The 27,368-nt window shown below is 41.8% G+C and overlaps 1 protein-coding gene and 1 pseudogene across 2 annotated transcripts in view; one reads left to right on the top strand and one right to left on the bottom strand.

Moving 5' to 3' along the window:
- Positions 1-2,828: 2,828 nt before the first annotated feature.
- The window catches only part of CERS3 (ceramide synthase 3), a 105,172-nt gene continuing 80,632 nt past the window's right edge, over positions 2,829-27,368 (bottom strand). For both annotated transcript variants that reach the window (XM_021680647.1, XM_021680648.1), the window contains one exon: positions 2,829-6,728. In XM_021680647.1, coding sequence (XP_021536322.1) covers positions 6,567-6,728 — 162 coding nt within the window. In that variant the 3' untranslated portion in view covers positions 2,829-6,566. The remainder of the gene's footprint in view (positions 6,729-27,368) is intronic.
- On the top strand, positions 15,967-16,478 carry LOC123325721 (annotated as a pseudogene).

Below are 27,368 nucleotides of genomic sequence, written 5' to 3'. Positions count from 1 at the left end.
ATCACCTGGTCTCACTGGGCAAGTCCCTTCTTCTAGATGGACTTAGGTTTTCTCATTTAAAAATGGACCCCTCCAGTAATCCTCACTAATGGCCTGTTTGTTTTTCTAACACCAGGGACAGAAAGTAAAGCTCCACAAAAATCATCTTATTGAAGGGGTTAGTGGAAGATGGAAGATAAGGCATCGTCTTCCCCAGAGTCAGCAGACAGTGGGTGGAAACAGCCCCCCCATAGAGTTGGTAAGAACCCCCAGACCTCCTCACGGCTTTCTTTGGTTTCCCCCTTCTGCAATTTCAGAATGTATGGGGGTTTCCAATAGAAGATCAAACCTAGTGGCACAAAATATTCCTAAGTGGTTGCGGATTGAGTAAAATGTAAGAAAAATGCCCAGCTTATACTATTTAAAATATGTATTGGTGGGCCCCAATTATCCTCTCTTTTTCCAAAGGAGCACATCCACAATCAGGTAGACACAAAGGGTTCCGTATGAGAAACTTGAACCAGATTCCCCTTCCCTTTCAAGACATTCCACATGAAAAAAGGACGGACTAACCTTCTTCAGGGCCCTGCTAGAGCCAAACGTTATCCCATGGCCCCTGGTTTGTGTCACCCTGAACAGGAAGGTTCCCCCCTCCCCGCCCCAGTTTCTTGGGATGAGCCAGAACCTAATAAGACTGGAAGCTCTGAGGCTGTAGTTAATATCTGAAATTATAACCTCCCACTAACATGTATAAAGATAATCTTTCAGAAATCTAACTTGACTGTAAAGCTTCCAGATTAGCAGAAGGGAAACACATCTGCACAGGTACTGCAAAATATCCCTACAGAAAAGATAGAAACGAGGGGAGAATTAAAATCTGAAAATAAGAGAGAACTTAGAACGAATATAAGTGTTATGTCAATAAAGAGGAATGGAATAAACTTATTTATTACGAGAGAAGACTTCCAGACAAGATGGAGTCAGCATACTTCTCCCTATTCTGTCCACTAAGTACAGTTAAAAACCCTGGATATTATACCTCAAGCAAGCATGAGAAGACCCCGAAAGGTGGAGAAAAAGAAGGACACTAGCTAGGGGCCGCAGGACCCAAGGAACAACCCAGTGACGACTTCGTTGGGTTTTCCTTCTGCCCCATAAATCCAGGACTGAGTGCTGGAGAAGCTAGCAAACCATCAATGTCCATGGGCACAGACAGCCCTCTAAGAACCCTGTTCTCTCGGCCAAGAGACTAGGAAAGGGAGCTTAGCAAAACAGAGAACATTTACAACTCTTCTATCCTGACACTGTGGGGAAAACTATGGCTTCACCTTTACTTCTCTCAGCAAAGATCAGGGGAGAAGTCTAGACTTTCAGCAGCTGTAACAAGGCATCCTGGCCCCCTCCCTATGCTGGGCTGGTGTCACTGAAGGCCAAGTGAGGAGCTGGGACATTCACTACCCTCCGATGATAATGAGAACGCGTACCCCGCTCTGCAGGGTCAGTGGAAACCACGTGGGGAAGCCATGAGGCGTCCGATGAGCCAGGGCTGCGTCAATATATCAGCTTCTGTCTGGTGGGAAGCCTGAGAAAATAGAGTGAAATACCTAACAAGCAAAAACCCAAAAAAGGATGAACGTAGCCTCAGGGACCTGTGGAAGTATAATAAATGAGTTAACATCTGTGTCGTTGGACTCCGGGATGAAAAGGAAAAAAAGGAGAGGGGCTGGAAAAGTATTCAAATAAATAATGACTGAAAATCTTTTTGAACTTATAAAAAACGGAGACATAAATTATGTATTCATTTTCCACCAGATTCTTTTGCAAAACAGTTAAGATCGTAAGAGGAAGCTACATTGTTGCAAATACCACTTCACTTTCATTGCTTTATAGTATCCCGTAATATAAATATACTACAATTGGCTTATCCATTCTACTCTTGGAGGGTATTTGGGGACTGCCCTGTTTAGGTTATTAAGATCATTGCTGATGGGAACATTCACGTGCATTCTTCTGGTGTTCATGCGCATGCCTTTTAGATAACGCACCTAGGAGTAACACTGCTGGATTATAATATGTGCGTGCATCCAATTTTAGGAAATGATGACAAATGTTTTCAAAGTGACTCTAACTACAGTCGTTCAGCAGCGCATGATTCCTGATGGTTCTATGTATGAAACTGAGCACCTTCTCCTGTGTTTATTGGACCATACAGTATTGTGTAAAGCATCTGGTTAAGTGCTTTGCTGATTTTTTTTTTTTAATTGGGGTGTCAGGGTTTTTTTGTAGGAGCTCTTTATATGTTTTGGATTTGAGCCCTTTGTCAGTTTTAATTGTTACAGACATTTCTGTGGCTTGCCTTTTCACTCTCTTAATGGAGTCTGTTGAGAAATAGAACTTCTTTATTATCATTTAATCTGATTTGTTACTATTTTCCTTGAAGCATAATACTTTATGTTTTCAGAGCTTTCTGCCTATCTTAAGGTCATGAAGATGGATGTCCTCTTATGTTTCCCTCTGGAAGCTTTATTTATTTTACCTTTCACATTTAGATCTACAAAAAAACCTGAAATTTATTTTGTGTGTGATGTTAAGTAGAGATCAAGTTTCATTTTTATCCTTAAGGACAGCCAACTGCCCCTATATGCATGAGTTTGTTCCTGGACTTTATATAATTTTATTGTTCTATTTGTCTTTGTACCAATTTCACACTGCTTTACTATCTTTTTGTAATAAGTCCTGTATTTAGTAAAATGAGTTCTTCTGCTTTGTTCTTTTAAAGATTGTCTTGGCCAGTCTCGTTCCTTGATATTTCTGTATAAATTCACACGCACACACACAATGTGTGGGGATTTTTGCACTTACATTTGTGACAAGAGTTTTTATTTCTTTTTTTCAAGCCTTGTAATTTTTATTTCTTGAAATATTACATTGGGCAGGATGAAAAATACAATGTTGAATATATTCAGGATGACGTGTATCATTAAAAATAACGGACATCCCTGTCTCCGTGATAATCCCTGTGGGGAAAGCTTTTGGTATTTGGCCATTACTGCATTATCTGATACTGGCTTTATGCTTTCTGAAGATGCTATTTATCAGATTAAGGAAGTCTCTTCCTACTTTTCTGTGGGGTTGTTTGTTTTGTTTTTTGTTTGTTTTTGATGAACAGATGTTGATCTTTATCTAAAGCTTTTGAAGACATGGCTTTTTCCTTTATTCTTTTAAAATGGTGAATAACTATGATTTTCAAACAGTAAATCAACTGCAAGTTCCTGAAATAAACCTAACTTGTTTGTCATACACTCTCTTCTTTACGTATTGCTGAATTCAGTTTGCTCGTGTCGAGGAATTTTGCCCCTATGTTCACAAATGACTTAGCCAATAACTGTTGGGTTTTTGCCTCTTAATATTCTTGTCAGATTTTAATATCGAGATTATGCAGGCCTTCAAAAACAAGTGTGGAAAGTGTTCCTTTTGCTTCTACAAAAGTTTGTGCCATACTTGGGTTAATTCTTCCTTAAATATTGGAAGAATTCACTGGATGGGCCATCTGGGCCTAGAGATTTGTTTTTTTGTGGGATGGAGGAGTGCATTTTGAAATTTCAGATTTTATATAGTCTTTTATACAGAAGACTATTTAAATATCTACTTCTTTTTGTGCCCATTTTGACAAGTGTTATTTTTCTAGGAACTTATATATTTTATTCAAACCTTCAAATTTATTGACATAAAGTTACTCAGTATTCTCTTATCTGTTGAGTGTCGACTTGATCTACAGTCACAGTGAAAGTGTCGTCAAGACAGTACCTTTAGGGTCAGTCCCTTTTCTTGGCATTTCAACACTGCTTTGTGCCACAGGGCCCAGATGCCATGACCCAGGTTAGACTCCAGCCCACAGCGGTCTGTCTGTCTACACTGTGCCCAGCCAAGAGGCTCACCCCAGTCAGGTCGGAATAGCAACCCTAATGTCCTAACTTGGCTCTGTCCTTCTCACTCTTCCCGCTGATTCCCAGCAGGGCATGTCTAGAGGCCTGGCAAATCTTTTCTTCCACTTCCTGGTGAGACCAGTAATGATCTCTAAGAAGCCAAGCAATGTGGGTGCTGAATCTGTTTCGCCACCACGTGTTTCGGATTCTGTCTTTGTTTTATGGTAAGTCATTACCATCATACTAACATGGGTGGCACAGTGGACTGTATTCTTATAAAGTCATCTGGGATAATATGAGCCCTTGTTTCTGGTAGGAAGAGAGGTTACCTTTGAAATTGACCACAGGAGCCCTAAAGGATGCTACAAAAATGCGTATCTACCTCTCCAGAGGTAGTTCAGTGCTTCCAACTGTATCACAGATTCCTGAAGTTGGCATATCAATATTCCCTTCCACATTTAAATAAGAAAAAGAGAACTGGAGGATAGAGCAGCCAATACACAGGTTTGTTTTGTTTTGTTGTGTTTTGTTTTACCTTAAGCGAGAAGATATTTGGTACAGAGACAAGACGAAAATAAATCAAGGGAAAAACAGTCTGTTAACTGGAAACCTAAAAAATAATGTCTCAATTGGCTTTTCTTTCACCAAAAATAATTATAATAATACAATATTAATAATAACTCAAGAGCTATGTCCTAAAGTGAGTAGAGGCCTTTTCGATTTATAACATAACATTATACATATAATGCATATGTTATTGTACTCATAACAGCAAATAACATGCAGAGAAAACTTGAGATATGTTTTTCTGTTGTTCTAGCGATTCCTCAAAAAGAGATTTTTGACGAGGAAAGAATTCTGAAGGGTTTTTGCTTTGGTCTGGGTTTACTCTGAAGGTTTCAAAAACATCTTTTTCTTAAAAAAACAAAAACAAAAACAAAGCCAAAAAACGCAGACACCTTCGTTGTACAGCCCTTCCCGCTCTGGCAGCTGCAGCCCACATCTGGTGGGGCCCATGTGGGTGCCTTTACTAGGCACCCCTTGGGCTTTATAATATGGGCCCCCAAGCAAAACAGGATAAAGGCGCAGAATGTGGCTCAAGAATCTGAGAGATGGGGGGGGGGGGGTGGTGTTTGCATATTCTGCTCAGGCTCCACCCCACGAGGCTCTGCGGCTCCTGAAGGCTCTGAGGTCTGCCCTGCACTCTGGGCTCAGACGTGCCCCCTTTGGGGGCCGCCAGCCAGTGGGCTACTGACCCGCCAGCCCCCTATCCGAATCTGTCTTCCCAGAGAGCGGAAGCCCCAGGAACTATCATTGACTAACGCTTGTCCTTGGACATTTCTCAGGGGTGTTAGTCTTCTGTTTTGTTCTGTTTTACTCTTATGAGGTCTGATTGGGTTGGATAGCAGAGGTGAAGTAGGGTAGCATCCTCTTTCTGTTTCCAAGATTTCCCTTTGGTCAGGAGCTCGCATGCACGTCGTGCCCCAAAGGTTCAGGTTTTCTGGGAAATAATAGCTCGGTGAGCAGCCTGCCCTAGGTCTAACTCCCCCAGACTGGCCCCCAGATGGATCTCGGTGCTGGCTGGGCAGCTCTGCTGGCCCAAAGGAGGGGCTCAGGGCAGCGGCAGGAAAGTTCCCTCTTAGAGAAGAAGCAAGGGAGAGGCCAGCAAAAGACAAGAAGGAATGGGGCCCAGTCTTGCTTCCCTTGGCCGGGGCCGGGGGGGGGGGTGCCATAGGGGGCTGGGGGCAGAGAATTTGGGGGAATTTGAGAATCACCCCTGGGGAGCTAACAAACAGTTACCAAATAAAATGGAAACAGCCTTCTGGATATTTGCGTTTCCAGAAATCTCCAGACACACTTAAAAGGAATTTTTTAAGATTGTGCTTTTTGTTCAGGCCCATTCAGTGCCAGGTTTAGCCAGGTTTCTCTCTCCCAAACAGAGCCGGAATCATAGTAAGAAGAGGGTCAGGTCCCTGTCACCCCACAGTGGACAGTATATACTTTCACTTCGATTATCTCATTTGATCCTTACTCCAACTCTGGGAGGTAGGCAAGGCAAGTATTATGATTCCCATCGGAGAGATGAAGCACCAAGGCTTGGAAAGTTTAAAGAAGCACCCGCGGCAGAGAGTGGCCAGTGAGTCCTGGAAGCCTGGTCCCCTGGCTTGCTCCTTCCACCACTGCTGTGTTGCCTCCTAAAACTCATTGTTTTTGGGAGGGACTCAGCTGCTCTCTGTGGCTGAACACACCTGAAAAAGTGGGTTACCTAGCACTTCTCAAGCCATCCCGAGGGTGAGCAAGGTGGCAAGGTGAAACGGCCTACAACCAAGTGAGCTCTTGGAAAAAGCACATGTCTCACATGCATAAATGAACACAACTGAACTAAAATGGCTCTCTGGAGAAATCTTTGAAATCTTTGACCAGTCGGAGTCCTAACTGCAGTAAAATCCAGAGGGGTGCTATATTTAACGTTTTAACACAAGTTAACAACATTTTGTTAAATACATCTTAGGAGGGGGGAAGGTGGTGGTTAAAAAGAGCGAAGGGCAGAATCGGGGGTCTGTGTGGCTCCTGTAGGCCACAGGCATGGAGTGGGAAGCAGCTCTGGCTTCCGGCAGGCCTCACAGCACACTGTGCACCTGCAGCCACGTGGACTTCAAGCTAATGGCCATGTTGACCATTGGGAATAAGGTCCCTGTTGGCCCCAAGGCCATTCTTCAAACAGTCTCTCTCTTTGCCTTTGGTGATTTCTTCATTCTCCTCCTCCTCTTCCTCTTCTTCTTCATACTCATCTTCGTCCTCACTCCTCACATCCTGGATATTCTAGAGAAAGGAAAGAATGGGCTGTGAGTGACAACCTTCCAGAAAGAGTCTTGAGTGAATAAGAAAACCCAAATCCCAAACTCAGAAAGAAAACCCAATTTCCAAAACCCAAATGTTCACCAGGGTAGAACATATCATGGGTCACAAAATAAATCCTAACAAACTTAAAAAATTGAAATTATGCAAAGTACGTTTCAGATCATAATGGAATTAATCTAGAAATCAATATAAAAAACAGGAAAATCTCCAAACAGTTGGAACTTAAACAACACACGTTTGACAATGGATCAAAGAGTAAGTCACAAGGGTTATTAGAAAATATTTTGTACTAAAATGAAAATACAGTATATTGAAACTTGTCAAATGTAGCTAAAATAGTGCTTATAAGGAAATTTATAGCATTAAATGTTTATATTAGAAAAGAAGAAAAGTCTCAAATAATTTGAGCTTCCACCTTAAGAAACTAGACAAAAGAAAAGCAAAATAAACCCAAAGCGAGCAAAAGGAAGGAAAAAATAAAGAAATCAATGAAATTGAAACAGAAAAAACAATAGAGAAAAGCAATAAAACCAAAAGCTGTTCTTTGAAAAGATCCATAAAATTGATAAGTCACTAGCAAAATTGACAAAGAAAAAGAAAGAGAAGGCACAACTTGCCAGAAAATAAAAAGGAGAAATAGACTATGGATAGTACAGATATTATAAAAATAACAGAATACAATGAACAATATTATGCATATATATTTGACAACTTAGATGAAATGGACCAATTCCTCAAAAACTACAGACTGCCAAAACTCACCCAAGATGGCACAAGTAACCTAAATAGTCATAGAACTGTGAAAAAAATTAAATTAGCTAAAAATCTGAGAAAGAATATCATCAGGCCCAGAAGTTTTCACTGACAAATTCTATGAAACATATAAAGAAGAAATAACACCAAACTTCCACAATCTCTTACATTGGATAGAAGAGGGAATACTTCCCAGTTTATTCCAGAATTACCCTGATACCAAGGTCAGAAAAAGACAATATAAGAAAAAAACAACTATAGACCAATATCTCTAATGAGTATATACATAAAAAAACCTCAACAAAATAGCCCAAATCAAAACCAGCAACGTATAAAAATAATAATACATCACAATGAAGTGGGATTAGTCTCAGAAATGAAAGGCTGGTTCAATATTAGAAATCAATGAATGTAATCCATCCTACCAATAATCTAAAGAAAGAAAAACATAATTATATCAGCTAATGCCAAAAAATCATATGACAAAATTTTATATCCACTCATGATTAAAAAAAATGCAGCATCTTAAGAAGAAATAGAAGCTAACATCATACTTACTGATGAATGGCTGAATGTTTTCCCCCTAAGATTAGGAACAAAGCAAGAATATCTACTTTCACCCCTCCTATACAACATTGTATTGGAAGTCCTAGTCAATGTAATAAGGCAAGAAAAAGAAATAGAAGTCATACAGATTGGAAAGAAAGAAATAAAAGTATCCCTATTTGAAGATGACATGATTATCTATGTAGAAAATCCCAAAGAATCTACTGAAAGCTCCTAGAATTCATAAGTGAGGTTAGCACAAAGTTGCAGGATACAAGGTCAACATACAAAATCTCACACACACACACACACACACACACACACACACACACACACACAATCTTGATTTCTAAACACTAATATAGTAAGCTGAATAAGTGGCCTCAAAGATAGTAGGTTCTAATCCCTAGAACTTGTAAATGTTACTTTATATGGTAAAGTTTTTACAGATATGATTAAGTTAAGGATCTTGAGAAGATTATTCTGCATAATCCAGGTATGCCCTAAGGCCATCCCAAGTGTCTTTTATAAGATATGCAATAGGAGATTCCACACAGAAGAGAGGCAATGTGAAGATGGAAGTAGAGACTGGAGTAATATGGTTACGAGTAAGGAATGCCCGCAGGCACCAGAAGTTGGAAGAGGCAAAGAACAGACTCCCCCTACAGCCTCTGGAGGGAACACAGCCCTGCCACATCTTGATTTCAGCTCAGGTCTGATTGTAGACTTCTGGCTTCCAGAACTGTGAGAGAATAAATTTGTTGTTTTAAGCCACCAAGTTTGTGGTATTTTGTTACAGCAGCCACAGGAAACTAACATGACTAGCAATGTCTGACTAAAAATTGAAATTGAAATTTAATTTAATTGTAACATTTACAATAGTTTCAAAAAATAAAATACTTAGGTATAAATCTAAGAAATCATGTATAGGATCTGCATGTAAAACCTACAAAACTCTGATGAAAGATTTAAATAATTGGGGACACATACTAGGTTCATGGATCAGAAGGTTAAACATAATAAAAATGTTAATTATTCCCAGACTGATCTACAGATTCCACCCAATATCAATGAAAATCTCAGCAAGATTTCTTGTACACAGAGACAAGCAGATTCTAAAATTTGTATGTATAGGCAAAGAAACTAGAATAGCTAAATCAATTCTGAAAAAGAAGAATAAAATCGGAGGACTCCAACTACCCAATTTTAAACTTACTATAAAGTTACAGTAATCAAAAGTGGGTGGTATTAGCAAAGGGACAGGCACATAGATCAACAGAACAGAATAGGGAATCTAGAAATAAACCCACACCAATATGGCCAATTGAGTTTTGACAAAGGTGCAAAAGCAATTCAATGGAGAAAAAATAGTGTTTTCAACAAATGGTGTTGGAACAGCTAGAAATCCATAGGCAAAAAAGTAACTTTGACCTAAGTGTCATACCTTATACAAAGCCAACTCAAAATGGATCATAGATCTAAATGTAAAATACAAGACTAAAGCTTCTCTTTGAAGAAAACCCATAACCTTGGGTTGGGTGAGGAGTTCCGAGATGTGACACAAAAAACAAACTCTGTTAAAAAAAAAAAAAACTAATAAACTGGATTTTATCAAAATGTAACTTTTGTACTATAAAAGACACTATTCAGAGAATAAAAAGACAAGCTGCAAACTAGGGGATAATATTCGCCAACCCCACGGCTGACACGTATGCATAAAAAAGAATTGTCAAAACTCAACAATAAGAAAAAAACAAACCAATTGAAATATGGGCAAAATATATTAAAATAAGCATTCCCTCAAAGAGGATATAGGATGTCAAATAAGCATATGAAAAGATGTTCAACATCAATCCTAATCAGCCATTAGGAAAATGCAAAAAGCCACAATGAGATACAACTATAATCCCATTAGGATAGCTAAAATTAAAAATACGGACACTATCAAGCGCTAACAAGGATGCAGAGTGACTGGAAGGAACTCGTACACATTGCTGATGGAAATGCAAAGTGGTACAGACGGTTGGAAAATAGTTTGACAGTTGTTTATAAAGTAAAACATACATTTACTGTATATGTCAGCAATCCCACTTCTGAGAATCTACCCTAGAGAAATGAACATTATGTTCACACAAAACAAATGTTTATAACATCTCTATTCATAATTGTCAAAACTGGAAGCAACCCAAATGTTTTTCAATCAGTAAATGGATAAACAGCAGTACATCTGTACAATGAGATACTACCTACCAGTAAAAATGAACAAAGTGTTGACATTTATAAGAAGCTGGATGAATCTCAAAGGCATTATGCTGAGTGGAAAAAAAATTAGTTTTCAAAGGATACCTACCATATGACATACTAATGTCATTTACATGCTTTTCTTGAAAAGACAACCCAGGAACGAGGGTGAAGGAAGGGGTGGTTTGGGGTGATGGACTCATCCCATATCCTGATTATGGTGATGGCTCCATCAGTCTATACCTGTGTTAAACTTCGTAGAACTTTACACCAGTGGAAAAAAAGTCAATTTTACTGATGATGTTTAAAAATCAAACTTGAAAGTATTCCTTTTCAGAAAGCAAGTAGTATGGTTTTCCCAATGAACGTTTGCTAAGTAAAGTCTTACTCGTGTAGGACTTTTGGTTGTCGAGATATTTTTACTGTTGGTGATTAGGACGTTTTCTATTTTCTTTATGCAGGGACTCCTTCAAGGACAGTTCTTAATGAAGAGGTCTAGGTTCCTCCTCTTCTCTAATGGTGTTCTCAAAGGAATTCTGGGAGGAAAACTCCCAGAAGAATGATACCGCCCCTAAGGAAAGGAGATGAAATGGCTACGGGTCAGGCTTCATTGCAAAAGATAAAAAGGTGGTATGGATTACTAGAACAATACTGAGTACTCAGGCTCTGGGCAAGGCCACTGTCGAACAGGACTCCACACCCTTGAAACCAGTTCACAAACATCTCTATTAAGCCCAGACTAGAAAAGAAAAGAAAAAAACGGAAGATGGAGACCGGTTCCTGACACAGCATCTTTCAGGCTGCCAGCCAGAGCCACGTGAGTTAGTCTTTCCTTCTGTGCCTTACAGACTAAACCTGACAACCTCCAGGTGTATGTAACCAAATACGTCCTCTGTGTACAATCTTCAGGCAAACACAGCTTTTGAAAAAACCCAATGTACACACGTGCTGCTGCATTAATCACAGAAATGTATCATCATGGGCTCTTCTCTGTACAATCTGGTCTTTTCCACAACAACACTGCAAGGGTCTCAAAATAAACAAGGCCCACGGTAAACGCTGAGGAATAAACTTGGTGTCTCATCAGTTAAAGTTGCAATGGAGAAAGGCAGATGGGGTCTTTCAGGGAGCAGCCTTGTTTGGCTGACGATTGCTTTCATGGGCCGTGCCCCCTGGGTCTCCTTTTTCTTCTTCCAAAGATTTTTGTAGGGAACAAGGAGGAAATCTGAGTCAGAACAAAGAAACGAATTTCCCTCCAGAAAAACAGACCAGCATCTACTGGTCCATTTCTCCAGGACTTAAGGAGCAGCTTCAACTGAGACATAAAGTGGTCCTCAAGGATGCTCCCCATCACCCCAAGCCACATCTCCAGCACCCTCACCTCTAGAAAAGGGTCCTGGACCATATGGAGCCTTCTGGTAATTAATGGCATCTAATGGTCACAAGGGTTGGGGAGCATTACTGACTTTCAGTAAGCCGTGGCTAGGGACGCCCGCCATCCTACAACGTGCATGACATCCAAGTGTCCTGCCAGACCTTGGTGTAAGTGAAACCCCGTTTATGATCATCCAAGCCCAGCACCTAATGCCATTTTACATTCAAGCACAGTAATTCTTGCCTGGTTTTAATAGAGTCTCAATTTTCCAGGAATGCAGCTATGTATACAATTCAAAGGAAGGCTATACTTTGTTTTGTTCAGAGCTTCGTTATTTCAGAAAGCCATGTCACCGATGACAGACAACACCAGCGGTGACAGTTGAGTCCCCAGTACAACATGCCATGCATCAGTCTGTGCTTACAGCTGCCCCAGTCACATCGAGTCTTCGCGTGAACAAGCACAGCACCTGTTGACCTCGGTATGCTCTTGAGTGTTGTCTAGCACACATATTACATGTGAAATGCAGATTTTATCTGAAAAGCCTTTCATTATATTTCTTTTCTACTACAGTTGCGGCATTCTATTGCTTTTTTTTTTTTTTAAGATTTTTTATTTATTTGAGAGAGAGAGAGCATGAGCAGGGAAGAGGGGCAGAGGGAGAAGGAGAAGCAGACTCCCTGCTGAGCGGGGAGCCCGATGCAGGGCTCGATCCCAGGATCCTGGGATCATGACCTGAGCTGAAGGCAGACGCTTAACCAACTGAGCCACTCAGACGCCCCCATTCTATTGCTTTTTGAAATTATGATTATAGGTGAGTTATATTACCTGGGAATTTAATTTCAGGCTAGTGAAGGGGGTATGGGTCCAATAGGATTGAGAACCACAGCCCTAGATGATGAATCCAACTCAGAAAGGATTTTCGGGTAGTAAGAGTTTGTTAGATGGATGTATAGGCGGTTACATATTATGCAAGCTTAAATAATATAAACTGGAAATTGCATGGTAATCAAATATTGATAAAACCTCATATTCAATTTTATCTTATATATGCCATCTATAATAAAACCATAACAGCAATGAAAACCTTAAAGGGATTTTTTTTCCTCACTGCTCTAAAAATCCTCTATGCTCCACCTATTCACCCCTCCCTCTCTCCCAACTCCTGGTGACCACTCATATTTTTACTGTCTCATAGCTTTGTCTTCTCCAGAATGTCATATAGTTGGAATCATAGAGTTACGTAGTCTTTTAAGATGGGCTTCTCTCACTTAGTTATACGCATTAAGTTTCCTCCATGTCTTTTCATGGCTTACGAGCTCATTTCTTTTTATTGCTAAAGAATATTCCGTTGTCTGGAGGTACCACAGTTTATGGGTACATTCGCCTACTTGGAGGACATCTTGGCTGCTTCCAAGTTTTGGCAATTGTGGATAAAGCTGCTGTAGACACTCATGCTATAAATGTCCACATGCTGGGTGCTAGACTAAGCAGTTAGGATGAACGATAACATTCCCTCCTCACGGTAACCTGAGGACATTGGAACCACTCTCTTTACTGTACAACAGAGAAAACAAGTCTCAGAGCTCAGCCTCACAAGGCCACACAGCTAAGAAAGGCAGACAGGATGAGAACCCCACTCTAAGCTTAGAAGCTGAACCACAGTGCTCTACAGACCCCTGCTGGAGTCATTTGCACAAACCCTTGAGACAGGGACACCCAGGAGGCAGACCCTGGGCTCTGTTTGAGGTCAGTTGTCCATATAAGAAAGCTGCCTTTCCCCTCCTATTGAGCAGAGCACCAGCTCTCTCGTCACACCTCCTTACTCTGTTCTGACTCTGCCCTTGGTACCAGCAGGACTGACTTTGAAGCATAAAATTTGAATAATGAAAAGCATCCCTAATTAGTTATTTTTACTATGCGAGACAAACACTGACATGTTTTATTCTGTTCCATGTCAATTACAACAATGATGGTGGAGGCCTTGGAAACTGATGGTGGATGTGTTACTGGTCTGCCACCCACAGTTTGAAACCTGCTGGCTTTGGGTACGCCAGAAAAATGAGGCTTTCCCACATAGCCGAAATCAGGCAAGGTTAAGATAGGAGCTATAATCCATGTTCTGCAGAGCACCTTTTCACAGCTGCAAGTCTTTCCCCGTAACGACAACACTTCACAGAAATGAAAAACAAGTCAAATTTGCTCTAGTGGAACAAGGAACTAAACACTTGCTAAAGCTCAAGCCAGCGTATTTTCTGGAATACTACCTGTCTGCTCTGATGGAGTGCCAAGACTTTGCTTATACAGCAGCAGTGAGTCCCTCTCTTGGAATCAGCCACTTTCTTTCCCTGCACTGCCCCTTCCCTTTCGCTGTCTTCTGCACACCAGACCCATTCCTTCCCCCACTTTTAGTTGTCACTGGGCTAGTAGAACTTGTCTCATGCAAATGTTGACCCAGAACCCTCCTACAAATCATTAAAGGCCCAAGAAAATGCAAGCATAAAGAAGGATCCAGAACCTTCTTTGAAGAATGAATTGGATCTGGGCTTCAGCAGCCAAAGGAATGTAGCTACTGGGTTCGGTCCTCACACTTGTCCAAGTATACAGCAGCTCACCTGCTCACCATGATCTGTCCAACTGGGCGTCCCCTCGGTGAGGGTTTCAGCAGTTGCCATTACAGAGGGTACATTAATAATTGATAACTTTAGATAACATTCTTCTACAATTAGCAAAGATATCTAGTATGCAACTGAACTTTTTCCAGAGATGACCGGGGCCCTCTAGAACACGTTATTAACAATATTATTCATTCCATGATTGAAGTGGATGGATATAATTTTTGCAAAGCCCCTTCTCAACTGGCAACAACCTTTGCTTACACAAAATCATGGTGAAAAGAATGAAGAACAAGTTATCCATGTAGGAGAGACCTTGCCGCTAGTTGTAACAGGGCTTTGGAGGCCCACATCACTAAAAGGGACCAATATTGGCAAAGGTCATCTGCCTGGCACTCCAAGATGGCAGAGAAGATGTGTGGTCAGAGGAGGGGTTGAAATCATAGTCACTGTGAAGGGAGATTGGCAGTCAGTCTAAAGTCGTCCCATACACTAGGAGAAATTGGGACACTGGGACCAAACCAACCTTCTTCAATTAAAGTCATGCTGATGTCAAAATACCCCTTTGAAGGACAGGTTCTCGGAGTGAGGTCACAGAGCTGGACTGACTCACGTTCAGAGACTCAAGCATCCGAGTACTGGAATACCCCCAAAGCAATGGACACCCTTCTAGCCTCTGCTATTTCTCCTTTCCTTTCAGGGAGCTCATGAAAAAAAATGCTTGAACCTGTAATATCACATGGTAATTCGCTTTGGGTGGTGTCATATCTCTTGGACACAGAATACCAGGACCAAGACCACAGCCCCAGCACCCTATCATCCTGAGTGCAAGTCAAAGTAGTACCTAGTCTCTTACGTTTGGTGGAGTTTGGATGCAAGTTGCTGAAAACATGCCTTAAGATTGGCTTATTCACGATTCCCAATTTTTGTGACTGGTCTGCATACACAGAAGGTTTCCTCTTGAATTTCAGACCCAGACTCAAAAGTTGCTTTTGAAACTACTCCAACTCACCAGTATAAACTAGAATACTGATGACCTTTGAACAACATGGGGGTTGGGGGCACTGACCCCCTGCACAGTCAAAAATCCATGTATAACTTTGGATTGGCCAAAAACTTAACTACTAACAACAGTCTACTGTTGACTAGAAACATTATCAAGAACATAAACAGTTGACTAACACGTATTTTATTTGTTCTATGTATCATATACTGGATTCTTACAATAAAGTAAGCTAGAGAAAAGGAAATATTACTAAGAAAATCGTAAGGAAGAGAAAATACAATTACAAAACTGTGCTGTTCAAACCTGTATTGTACAAGGGTCAACCGTATGTTCCATTTTCCATGGATGGCTTTTTTTTCATTTTACTTGCTGCCATCAATCTATCTAATTTCCTTAATTCAAAATGAATTCCTTTTGCTAGGGCTTACAGGCTTTTAAAAATGAGCGTCTAAGAGAAGAAGCCAGTGTCAGGGCTAGGTGGATGCTAGAGAGTGTCTTGTCAAACATGTTCATTTTCCAGGTGAAATAAAAGCTACAGGAATTCATCCCACCCCAGCTGAGTGACACAGCTTAGTAGCCGCAGAGCTTAGATCACCCTGCATGGCTCTTGATAAAAATGCATGGTTTTCGCCCTCACACCAGCAGCTCACTCCACATTTTACTATGCCTTTCACCAGAGACCCTTTCCAGCACCCTCCATTGGATAATGATAATACCTTCCTGGGAAAACTCCAGGCTCCCAAGAAACTGCCATATAAAAACCCAGCTCACCTTGCTCAGCAACAGGAACCCTGGAGTTGGATCAGCTCAACTCCCACAATCACCTCCATGAGACAGGATGCTTATTTTTTTGATCTTGAGATACCAAAGAATGACCTGGATTTCCACTTAGCAGTCTTGTACAACCACCACACAGGGACATTCAAGAACAAAAGTGAGATATTCTTACACCAGGAGACCACCCAGGATACTCATGGAATCATCAAGACCCAATTCCCTGGAGAACTTTTACCCCCTCCTCCGCCACTTTCCATACTTCCCAAGCTAACATCAGACACTGGATCAACCCTAAAGAGTCTATCCCCAGCATCCAGGGATCCATAGTGTCCCCTCACACTGCAGCCACCAATGGATGCAACTCCCAAAAGAATAATGGTGGCTTCTTCTCTACCTAATGTTGACAGGCCCCTGGACTAATTAATCATAGTGGAACATCCTGCTGCCCACCTCCATTAAATAGAATTGTGCTGGGAAAAAAAATGTATGGTTTTCTTTCATATTCTCTGTATTACCCAAAAATTAATTAAAAATGTACCAGACTCTGTGGTAATCATCAAATTGTGATGGATGCAGAAAATGATTTGATTTCATCCATGTAATTTGTTTTGGGGGTTAAATCCATTAAAATTAGTGCATTCTCAAAATTGCTACATATTGCGTTCTTTGGAAATGGCCTTAGATGCTATGGCTGGAAATTTAACAGCTCTAACAAGGCAAAGATGCAAAATTATTTTGAAAGAAAAAACCAAAACACCCACTAGGATTTAGGTAAGCAACACTTAAGAAATAACCATAGTAAAGCAGAGGATTAAGTACACAGCCCAGGGGCCCCTAAGTGGCTCAGTCGGTTAAGCATATGACTCTTGATTTCAGCTCAGCTCATGATCTCAGAGTTGTGAGATCAAGTCCCATCAGGTTCCTTGCTGGGCATGGAGCCTGCTTAAGATTCTTTCTCCCTCTGCCCTTCCCACCGCCCACTCCATTCTCGCTCTCTCTTAAAAAAAAAAAGTATATAGCCCAGAAAATGTGTATTAAAATTGAGATGTTAAAGTTTGTTTCAAATATTAGCATCCAACAAAGAACTTATACAGTCCATTAAGGAAAAAAAATCCAGCGTTACGGAAAAGCAGGCAAAGGATCTGAAGGGGCAACTCACAGGAGAGGCAACATTATTGACTAATAAACTATACAAAATGCTCAATCTTAGTAATCAGGAAGGTGCAAACTAAAATGAGATACAATCTCACATTCATCAAACTGGTAAATATTGAAAAGTCTGATAAAACCAAAAGTTGGTGAGGATGTGGGGAAAGAGCGACTCTCATATGCTTGGTTTGAAGAATCATTTGGCAGCATCCCATAAACTTGACTTGGGAATCCTACCAAGAGACTCACATATGTTCCCGAGGAGACAGATTTAAGGTTTATGGTAGAATTGGCTGTAAACAGGAGGATGAACAGTGTGGAATATCTGATTCATGGAATACTATATAGGAGTTAAATGAATTGATCTACAGAATTACATATCGATGTGAATGTGATGAATGAAGAAAGCAAGTTGCACAATTATATATACTAGATCATAGCATTCATGTGAAGTTTAAAAATACGGATGCAATACTCTAATGTTTGTGACTATACCCAAGCATAATAGGTATATAAAAGCATGGGTGGAAGGACGCAGCTTTAGTGGTTCTCTTGGCAGAGAGAGAGAGGGAGAGAGGGGAATGGGTTGGCTTGGGGTGTACCAGAATATACCATCTTTCTTCCTTGTTTCTCTTAGGTGATTTCATCCAGCACACAGTAGACACTTGTATCTATTTGATGAGAGAGTGAATGAATGAATCTAACTCCACAGCATTAAATCCCACCTAAATGCAATTGACTCCCAATTTTTTTTTAGATTTATTTATTTATTTGAGAGAGAGATAGAGCATGAGAGAGAGAGAGGGAGCAGGGGGAAGGGCAGAGGGAGAGGGAGAGAGAGAATCCGAAGCAGACTCCATGCTGAGCGTGGAGCCCAATGCAGGGCTTGATCCCATGATCCTGAGATCATGATCTGAGCCAAAACCAAGGGTTGGACGCTCAACTGACCGAGCCACACAGGCACCCCATGACTCTCAAGTTTATACCTCAGTGTGGACCTCTCTCCCTGGCTTCAAATGATCATAGCTAGACAATCTCCTCTCAGTGGCCTAACTGTCCCATCAAATGGTCTCCTCGTTCACCACTTTTCTCCAGTCTTCAATATTTCAGCAAGTGGCACTTCCATTCACTCAGTTGCTCCAGGCAAAAACTTCCAGATCATCCTCAGTCCTGCCCTGCCGGGAGACCTTGCTTCCCAGCCCATCACACTCAATGGCGGTGGCGGGGTGGGGGGCGCTCTCTGATACAGACCTCTACTCTTGTCTTCAGCCACTTCCAAACTGCATCAAATCTCCATGGCCAGGATCTAGCTTCTGCACTGGCTTGGCCCATGGGGTAGCCACCACCTATGACCTCAGAATACTGGAGCACAGCAGTCAGCCAGGCTGTGCCACAAAGGCTGGCCTCCTGAGATGCAGTGCACAGGTTTGGGTCCCCAGAGCCCCCTGACGACTTAGAGCCCTCTGCAGCAGGACTCTTGACAGCCACTTAACATAGTTCTTGTGGGACAGTGGTGTTTCCTCTGCTCAGAGGAGCCACATTGCCATTGTTGGCGAGATTTCTGAATAAGGAAAATTCACAAGTATCTCACCTGCCCTTCTCTAGTGGTAGACAAAATATGACTTGTTCTTAGACAACCCCAATCCACCAGCCCACATCCAAAAGGGAATACATGACCTTATCGTGGCCCATAGCTGGGCAGCTGGGATATAGTGGGGGCTACTCTACAGCAGAGTTTTCCAACTGGCGTGCCATGGAAAGGTTAAAATAATGCAGAGCCATTGATTCCTTCAGCTCTTGGAGCAGCTACCAGAGCCCTAGTTTCCTCCTTCTGTGGACAGTTGCATCATCGGTTTTCCCAAGCGCACCATCCAAGCATTAGTGTCTCTGTGCCCTGAGGAGGGAGGGTGTGGAAGCGCTGAATGGAGCTGAAAGAAACTTTTCCAATGTGTCGCAACCTGGGAAGACTTCCTCCTAAGTGCTGTGCTTTGAGCTAGAGATGGGAAGTCGTGTGGCTCAAACTTGGATTCTCTGATTCCAGGGGAGGGGAAGGTGTGTGCGAAGGGCAGGAGTTGGCTGCCTCCAGGACATGAGTGGTCTGTTGCTTAGACCCAACACTCAATGAGGGTTAGAGATGAAGAAATGACCAGAGAGAAAGGGTCACTAAGTGAATGAGAATGAACCAAGAATGACTGTTGGCACGGTCAACCCTACCTCACCTGCTATGCCCTTCTCAACCCAAACTGTACATGACCACAAAGGAACGGAAAGTCATAGTGTTCTAAACGTTAATTGTCTTCTCCCAGTTCCAATTGAACAATAAGCTACAATCTCATTCTCTCAATTCATCAGAACTTTCCAAACGCAGTTGCCTGAATTCAAAAGGAAATGGCTGGCAACCATTATCACTTGAGTAATTTTTAACTGCCAATATTTACATGGGAAGAAATGCTACCCAGCTAATTATGCAGAGCTTGGCTTCTCAACAAATAGTGCATTAGGCTGTTCCTGCATAACCTAACTTCCCTCTGTTAGAGTGAGAGGTGAGAGAGCAAGGAATCATTTGGGAACACCACCTGCCACAAAGTGCACTCAACCAAAAGAGAAAGAAGTTCATCTATTCATTCCACATGGTGGGCCAGGCAATTCTTTGTGTGGGGCCTGTCCTACCCATTAGGAGGGTTAACAGTACGTATCCTTAGTCTCTGTCCACTAGATACAATTGTGACCATCAGAAATATCTCCAGAGATTGCCAAATGTCCCTGGAGGGTAAAATCACCCCAACTGAGAACCACTGGTTCAAAAAAATATTTCTTGAGCCCCCGTGCATTGTGCAAAGCATCAGGGACTAGTCTCTGTCTTCAAATAGCTTACAGTCTACTGAGAGAACCAAACCCTAAGAGCTCAAACACATAATAGTAAATATGTAACTACACACTTATAAGTGTTATGAAGTAGAGAATACCATGATGTGTAAATTGGGGAGCTCACTTAGATGGGGTGACATCAGGAAGCCATGTTAAGGAAATGGAATTCAAAGGTTGTAACCTGAAGGTTAAGTAGGGGTGGCCAGGGAAGAGTGGGGTAAAGAACATTTCAAGAAGAAGAAACAGTATGTGCAAAGGGCCTGGGGTGGGGAAAAGTCTTGACATGCTTAGGGATCAGAAAGGCCAATGCAGCTGAAGAATAGTAAGAAAGATGGAGCACGTCCTAAGATGAAGTCGGGGAAGAAGCATGGACCAGATTACCAATTTCACAGGTCACGGTTAGAAGTTCTATTTTACTTGTAAGTCCAAAAAGAGGCCATTATGCAGGACTGTTTGACATACGGGGAGCATACCAGTGACCTGAACAGATAAGGTATCTATACTCAGAAAACTTCTGCTCTAATGAAGAGCTGGTTGATATATAGTAGCATTCCCTATTGCTGTGTGTAAGTGGTGGGAGGGAATTCAGAGTGACCAGAGCTGGAGCCTCTGGAGGATGTGGCCATGGTGTAGGGGAGAAGTGTCAGGGGCACAGGTTAGAGGGAGAGCACTGGAGATGCAGAGGGGGTAGTGCATGAGAAAGAACAGTGCCCAAAGCCCTCTGGGTTTGGAAGGGACTTTTAAGCTCATTGAATCTAGTTTCTATTGATGCTGACATGCCCTTTTGGATAACCCGAGCAAAAGACATACACACTCCTACATGTATATCTCCAGTAATGAGTAATTGTCCAAGAGAAGTCCGTGTACTTTCTTCAAACATCGGTCAGTTTTTCCAACATTTAAAGATATTTAAATCCTCTTCAAGCGAAATATTTCCATTTCCTTCCACTGATCCTCATATGACAGAACATCAGAACCCTTCACTGTGCTGTGGATCTCAGAGAACATTCTCCCATCTATAGCCATCAGCCTGCATTGTGCTATCTGCGTAACCCAGCCAGCACCACTCAATTCATACACGACTTACTACTTTCATCTCCACCAAAAAAGGTGGGGGGGGGCGGAGGGGGGGCATGTACAGTAAATTTAGTCAAACCCTGATATCTACACTCTTGGCTTAATTTTTTGTGTAATTTTTTCTTCTATTTTAAGATTCCAGAATCTAGAGATCTTTATCAACTAATCATGACTTGCTTGTTAGTGAAGGTAAATATATCTGGCCCCGGTCTCTATTCCTAAGAACTGATTGCAAGGATTACCGAACAAAACAAATGTTGACAACGAGGAAAAAATAATAGTAATGCTAATGAGAGAAAATGCTCATTTTGAGTAAAGGAATCATCTCTGCCACAGCACTCCCATACACCTCTGGGAAAGACATCTGCAGCTATGGTTTCAATAAAGTTGCAGAGCTGTGTTTCTGAAATGCCTTAAGGAAACTCTGGGCTTGGGAATCTGTGGTTCTACGGTAATGTCAAAAGCCCAGGAGGTCATGAATGACTCATAATGTCCCACTGCTTTTTGAATGGCTCCACATCTAAATCCACAGTTGGCAATGAAACAAAGGACAATATAATAAGCATTTTATGCTGTTTTGAAAGCAAACTTTTAGCTTTGCCTGTCTGAAAAGAAAAAGAAGTGCCTTCAATCAAAGAAAGCAATTTTCTGAACTACTACCAAATACATTCCTTTTTTGTTATATTAGTTCTTATTATCCAAGATGACAAGGTCACAGAAAAAAAAAAATTGAGTTTTCCCTTTTTTTTTTCCTCAAAGAAGTTGCATTACATTTAAATTGGATTCTACCAAACCTAGCTACACACGGACATTTCCTGTTAGTTACCTGGATCTGAATTTTCTAGAACAGTGCTTCTGAAACTTTAATATGCATATAAATCACCTAGAGTTGGTGAAAATACAGACTCTCATTCAGAAGGTCTCTGGTGGGACAAAAGGGGCTGCATTTCTAACCAGCTCTAGCTGATGCCTGGACTGACACTGTGGTTAGTAGGCTGTTTCTTAGGCCACAACCCCTCCCTAGATTGCTGCTCTCTGTAGAAAGAAGCTGAAGCAGAGGGTCACCTAAGGGTCTTTTCAGTTTTAAAATTCCATGATTCCAACTAATTTTTATTTCATTAATATCTATATGTCATGAGTCCTTTTAGTCCAGAGAGGCAAGAGAAAATTACCAGTATGTCTCACTTCCTATAACAGATGGTTGTTTAAAAATAATTAGTAAATCGTCTTATAAAATGAGTCATGACTTTACTTCTCCAGGGAAATGTACTATTTAAAGAATTCTGGTTTTCTACAAAGGAAACAGTCTCCAAGTGTTTGTTTCAACAGTCTGAATTTTCTTTTGTAAGGATTTTTTAGCATTAACACCTATGTAACATGAAAACCTACAGCTCTGGTTAAAATTTGCAAGATGGGAGTATTCGTGGAGGTCACATCCACAAACTCCGCACATGTGGGAAAGAAGGCAGCTCTCTCTGCTTTTTAGAAAGCAGACCCAAGAAATGGAGAGCCATCCATGGACGCTCGTCCAGTAGTGAAGAAGACACACACGCGCGCGCACGCACACACACACACACACACACGGTCTTCTCTACGTTCTAGTGGCTCTCAACCTGAGAGGCAGATCAGAATCACTTACTCAGGGGAAATAGTCTGTCAAAAAGTCCAATGTCTGGGTCCTATCTCCATAAATTCTGATTTAACTGATCTGAGTTCGGACCTGGCCATGAGGTTCTTTCTTTAAAGGCTCCACAGACCATTCTAGTCAGGTGTAGTCGACACAGCTAATGTGTAACAAGTTGATCTGAAATAAAAAGTGGGAATCCTGGGAGAGCTTCTTGTCAGTGTGAGCAGTATACCTCATTCTGTATTTGCCTTAAATGTGATCACAATCCTCACCTGATGAAAATATGTACAGGTAGAATCATAACGACTTTTTTCATGAGCTGACTTATATAGAATATTCCTGAATTCCTTATACCGGCCTTTTAGACGAAAGGTCCTCAAGAATGTTTAAGTACCTGTCACCAAATGTCATGCTTTCCTGTTCTTAAGCAAAAGGTTCAAATGATAAGCGGATTAAGTAAAGTTTAACAAGAAAGAATGTAACTTCCAACACAAATCACCACTATCGCCTGGACAATCCTTGAATGGAGGGAATGTGGCTTGTGAAAAAGACCTAGGGGTGTTAATCAATTTCAAACTCAGTATGAATTAGCAGCATAATGTGACTACCAGCAACTCAAAACAAAACTTGGCTGCATCAATGGAAGGAGAATTTTCACAAAAAGAGACATCAGACTTGCTTTTGTGTTAGTCAGACCACGTCTAGAAACTGCTGCTCATTTAAAGGAGAATCTGGGTAAAATGAAAGGAGAGGTAGGTGAAAAGACTCAACAGTGTATCTTAGGACGAGGTACGCTTGAAAGAGTTGGAGATGTTTAACTCCCAGAAGCAGAGCCATGGGGTGGGGGTGGCGATGGGGCATATGGTTGGTATCTAAGGGTTGCTGCTGTATGCAGCTTCCATATGGAGACATCATCAAGATTACTTGTGAGAATGTCGGAAGAAGTCTATTATTAATAACATTTTTAACACCCACGTTTGCAAACGATTTGCTTGAGGACTTCTGGGTTTGAAGAACAATGGTAGCCTGAGTCCACATTTCTCCCTCACTCTCTGAAAACAAATACAGAATAAAATGCCTTCAATGTTCCTGGGGAACAGAGAACACTGTTCAGATTATCTATAAGAAGAAGAAAATATATATACAAATTCTAATGAGCCACCACAGCCCTCTAGCCAGTGGCTGGGCAAGTGGAGAGGACAAGGTTGGAAAAATGAGCAGGGTGGGTGTATTGACTTAGAAGAAGCACAGATAAAATCACCTCCAGAAAGAGTGAGGGAAAGTATGAATGCACAGGCTGGGACCTGGTAGTTCTTACCTCTTGCTAAAGAGAAGGAGCCCCAATGTGTGTCAGACAGGAAGCCGAGTTTGTTGGGAAGAATCAGGTATATAAAGAAGATGTGGTACTTGGAGACAAGCAGTGAAGGGAAAGAAGGAAACAGAAGAGAAGTCAGGATCTTGCAGAGGAGAAAGAGAAATAAAACAATAGGCTGGCTATCATCTTCCCTTTCTCACAAACTGAAAACCTTTCTTGAGTGGAAAAGCAAAGGTAGTGGGTACAGCCAGTCTGTTATAATTGAGTATGACATCAGGGATCCCATGAGGACAGATCACACAGGAGAACATATCCCACCACCTGTCCCATATGCAGGGGAAGAGAAGTACATTTGCTATTCTAGAGCCAGGAGCTACAACATCCAGTGTGGTGGCCACTCACCCCATGTGGCTTCTGAGCATTTGAAATGTAGTCAGTCCAAATTGAGATGTGCTGTAAGTGTAAAATCCACACTGGATTTCAAAGACTTAATGTGAAAAAGAAGAATGAAAGGATCTCATTAATAATTTTTGGTATTGATTGCTGAATCGTGATATTAGCCTTAAATATGATTATAATCTTCCCCTGTTTAAATACCTACTGGGCAAAATAGTCAGCAGGCAAAATTGAAATGATAATATTTTGCTTCTATTGTGTTCAATATATTACTAAACTTAATTTCACCTGTTTCTTATGAGTTTTTAAATGACACTACTAGATAACTTAAAATTATATGTGTGGCTCACATTGTATTTTTATTGGGCAGCATTGGCCTAGAGGGAAAGATCAGGAAAAAAGAAGGAACTACCTAACAGTTATACTTGCTCAAAAATGAAACAGGCTGTCTCAGGAAGCGTATAAACTACTGTTATTTGGAAAATGAAATACTGTGACAACTGCCTCTGGCCAGGATGGAAAAACAAGGATTAGATTATCCTAGCATGTTAAACAACTAGAAAGCTGGATTTCAAAAAAAACCAATAACAATAGTTTTTAGACACTGTTCAATAAGCAGCTCAGGATCGTGGTTCCTGAGAAAAAGAAAGTGAGGGAGGCGAGCCCTGCAATGGTCCCAGCACACCATCTTATTACGTCTAAGCTGAAGCACAGCGAAGAACCCAAACAGAGCCCAGGGTGCCACTGAGTTGAGGAAACAGAAGTTGGAGTTCCCCAAAGTGAAGCTGGTATTTGTGGGACAGAATGCTGGAGAGGAAGAAGACACACAGAAAGAGAGCTCCAGAGATCTTCCATGGAATCCCCTTCGGTCTTTGACCGAGTACTGACCTGTGCAGGTGAGTCAGGAAACTACCAAAGGCCAGGCAAAGAATCACCAGAAGAAGTTGGCAAAGCAACCCTGGGAGCTCGGACCATGGTGGCAGCTTGTTGTCTTCTCGCCAGCCAGAGTGACATCAAGGAGAGTGGACATCAAGGAGAATGCTAAGAAGGACTTCACTTAATAGCCATCGACCAAAAGCTATTCTGGGCTCACCCTAGCAAAGCTTAAAAACAAGCCTTTGAAAGTATCAAACTTATCACTAGCACCTTGAAGGTGTACAAAAACGAAATACACTCATTGTACTACGTACAAAAACACTATTTAAAACAACAAACAAATAAACAAAAACCACTATTTAAAAGGAATACAACAAAACCCAGCATCCAGGATTGTAAAATTCAAAATGTCTGGTATCTAATAAGAAATTAGCAGGTTTGCAAAGAAGTTGGAAAATATGGCACATAACCAGGACAAAATTCAATGAATAGAAAAAGACCCAAGATTATCAGAGATGATGGAATTAGCACACAAAGATGTTAAAATAGCTATTATAAATATGCTCCATATATTCAGGGAGGTAGAGAAAAAACACAGATTAAGAAAAATGGAAGATATAAAAAGAGACCAAAATATAATTTATAGAGATGGAAAACACAATATCTGAAATTAAAAAATATACTAGATGGGATTGACTGCTGATTAGACACCACAAAATAAAAAAATCAAAGATTGTGAAGACATAGTAATTAATCAAAGTGAAGCATATTTCTATGCACTTGGATGTTTCAGTCAGTTAAGCATCTGACTCTTGATTTTGGCTCAGGTCATGATCTCAGAGTCATGAGAGGGAGCCCCATGTCAGGTTCCATGCTCAGTGAGGAGTCTGCTTGTGATTCTCTCCTTCTCCTCATGGGGATGAGTGTTAGGTCCAGCATGGGGCAGGCAGAGATGGCAGGCCCTTCAGAATGGTGGCTCCAATCCCCTAGCCCTGGGAAGCTCGCAGGCATGTCCTTCTCTGGGTATTATTATCCTTGGCTCAAGGGAGCTGCCTCGCCCAGAGCTACGCCCCCTCCCCAGAGGGCAGCCCACATCCAGTGACACGTTCAGGTCAGGGTACAGAGGTCCCACCCCTTTGCCACAACTGGACATCCCTGAAGGGCCACCCAGCTCTAGGGCTCCCTGTAGGGTTGGCTGAGGACTTTGGTATAAATGCACCACAGTTTAACTTCTCCCTCTGCCCCATCCAGCTCCCTTCACCCCCTCACAGGTGTGGACCCCTAGGGCACCCCTGAAATCCTCTTGTGTGTGCACAGGCACACACACACACACACACACACACACACTTACAACTGACAAGGGGGGGCAAGAAAGGCACAGAACGTAGGCGGTTTGCTTTCCATCCCTTCTACTCCCTCCCTGAGCTTTACCCTCACCTGTTACTCTCTTCTTCTGGACAGCTGGGATCCCGAGGGCCCTCCCAGAGCCTGGACTCTTGCACATATATCTTCCACCCAGATAAATGGGTCAAGGGAGATTTCTGGGGGTGCAGGTAGAGTCATGATATAAATAGCCACCCATTGTAGCTGCTACAGCATCAGCTCCGACCTTAGCCTGGGAGCCCACTGTGGCTGGGCCTCAGTGGAGCACTCTAGAGATGGGGTCAGCGGTCCCAATCTGGCCACATGAGTGAGAACAGCCAATCCCATTCGCTTGAAAGACATGACCAAGTTTTCCAGAAATTCTAGAAATATTACAGAGGTGTACATACAGGCCCAAGTTGCTTGGAGCAACACTGAGGCTGAGGTCTGACTGGCCTGCGAAATGGGCCTCCGAGCCTTGCGAAGAGTGCACATGCCCAGTGCTGCTCTCTTTAGCCTTTCCAGAGCCCATTATATGTGGCAAGGAGACACAGTTTGCAGAAAATAGCCCCCACTGAGAGTCCAGGCTTCCACGGATGGCACTCTTGCTACTCCCCA

The sequence above is a fragment of the Neomonachus schauinslandi genome, chromosome 9 (assembly GCF_002201575.2).
Source record: "Neomonachus schauinslandi chromosome 9, ASM220157v2, whole genome shotgun sequence".
NCBI lineage: Eukaryota > Metazoa > Chordata > Mammalia > Carnivora > Phocidae > Neomonachus > Neomonachus schauinslandi.
This window is presented reverse-complemented; position numbering and strand designations above follow the sequence as displayed.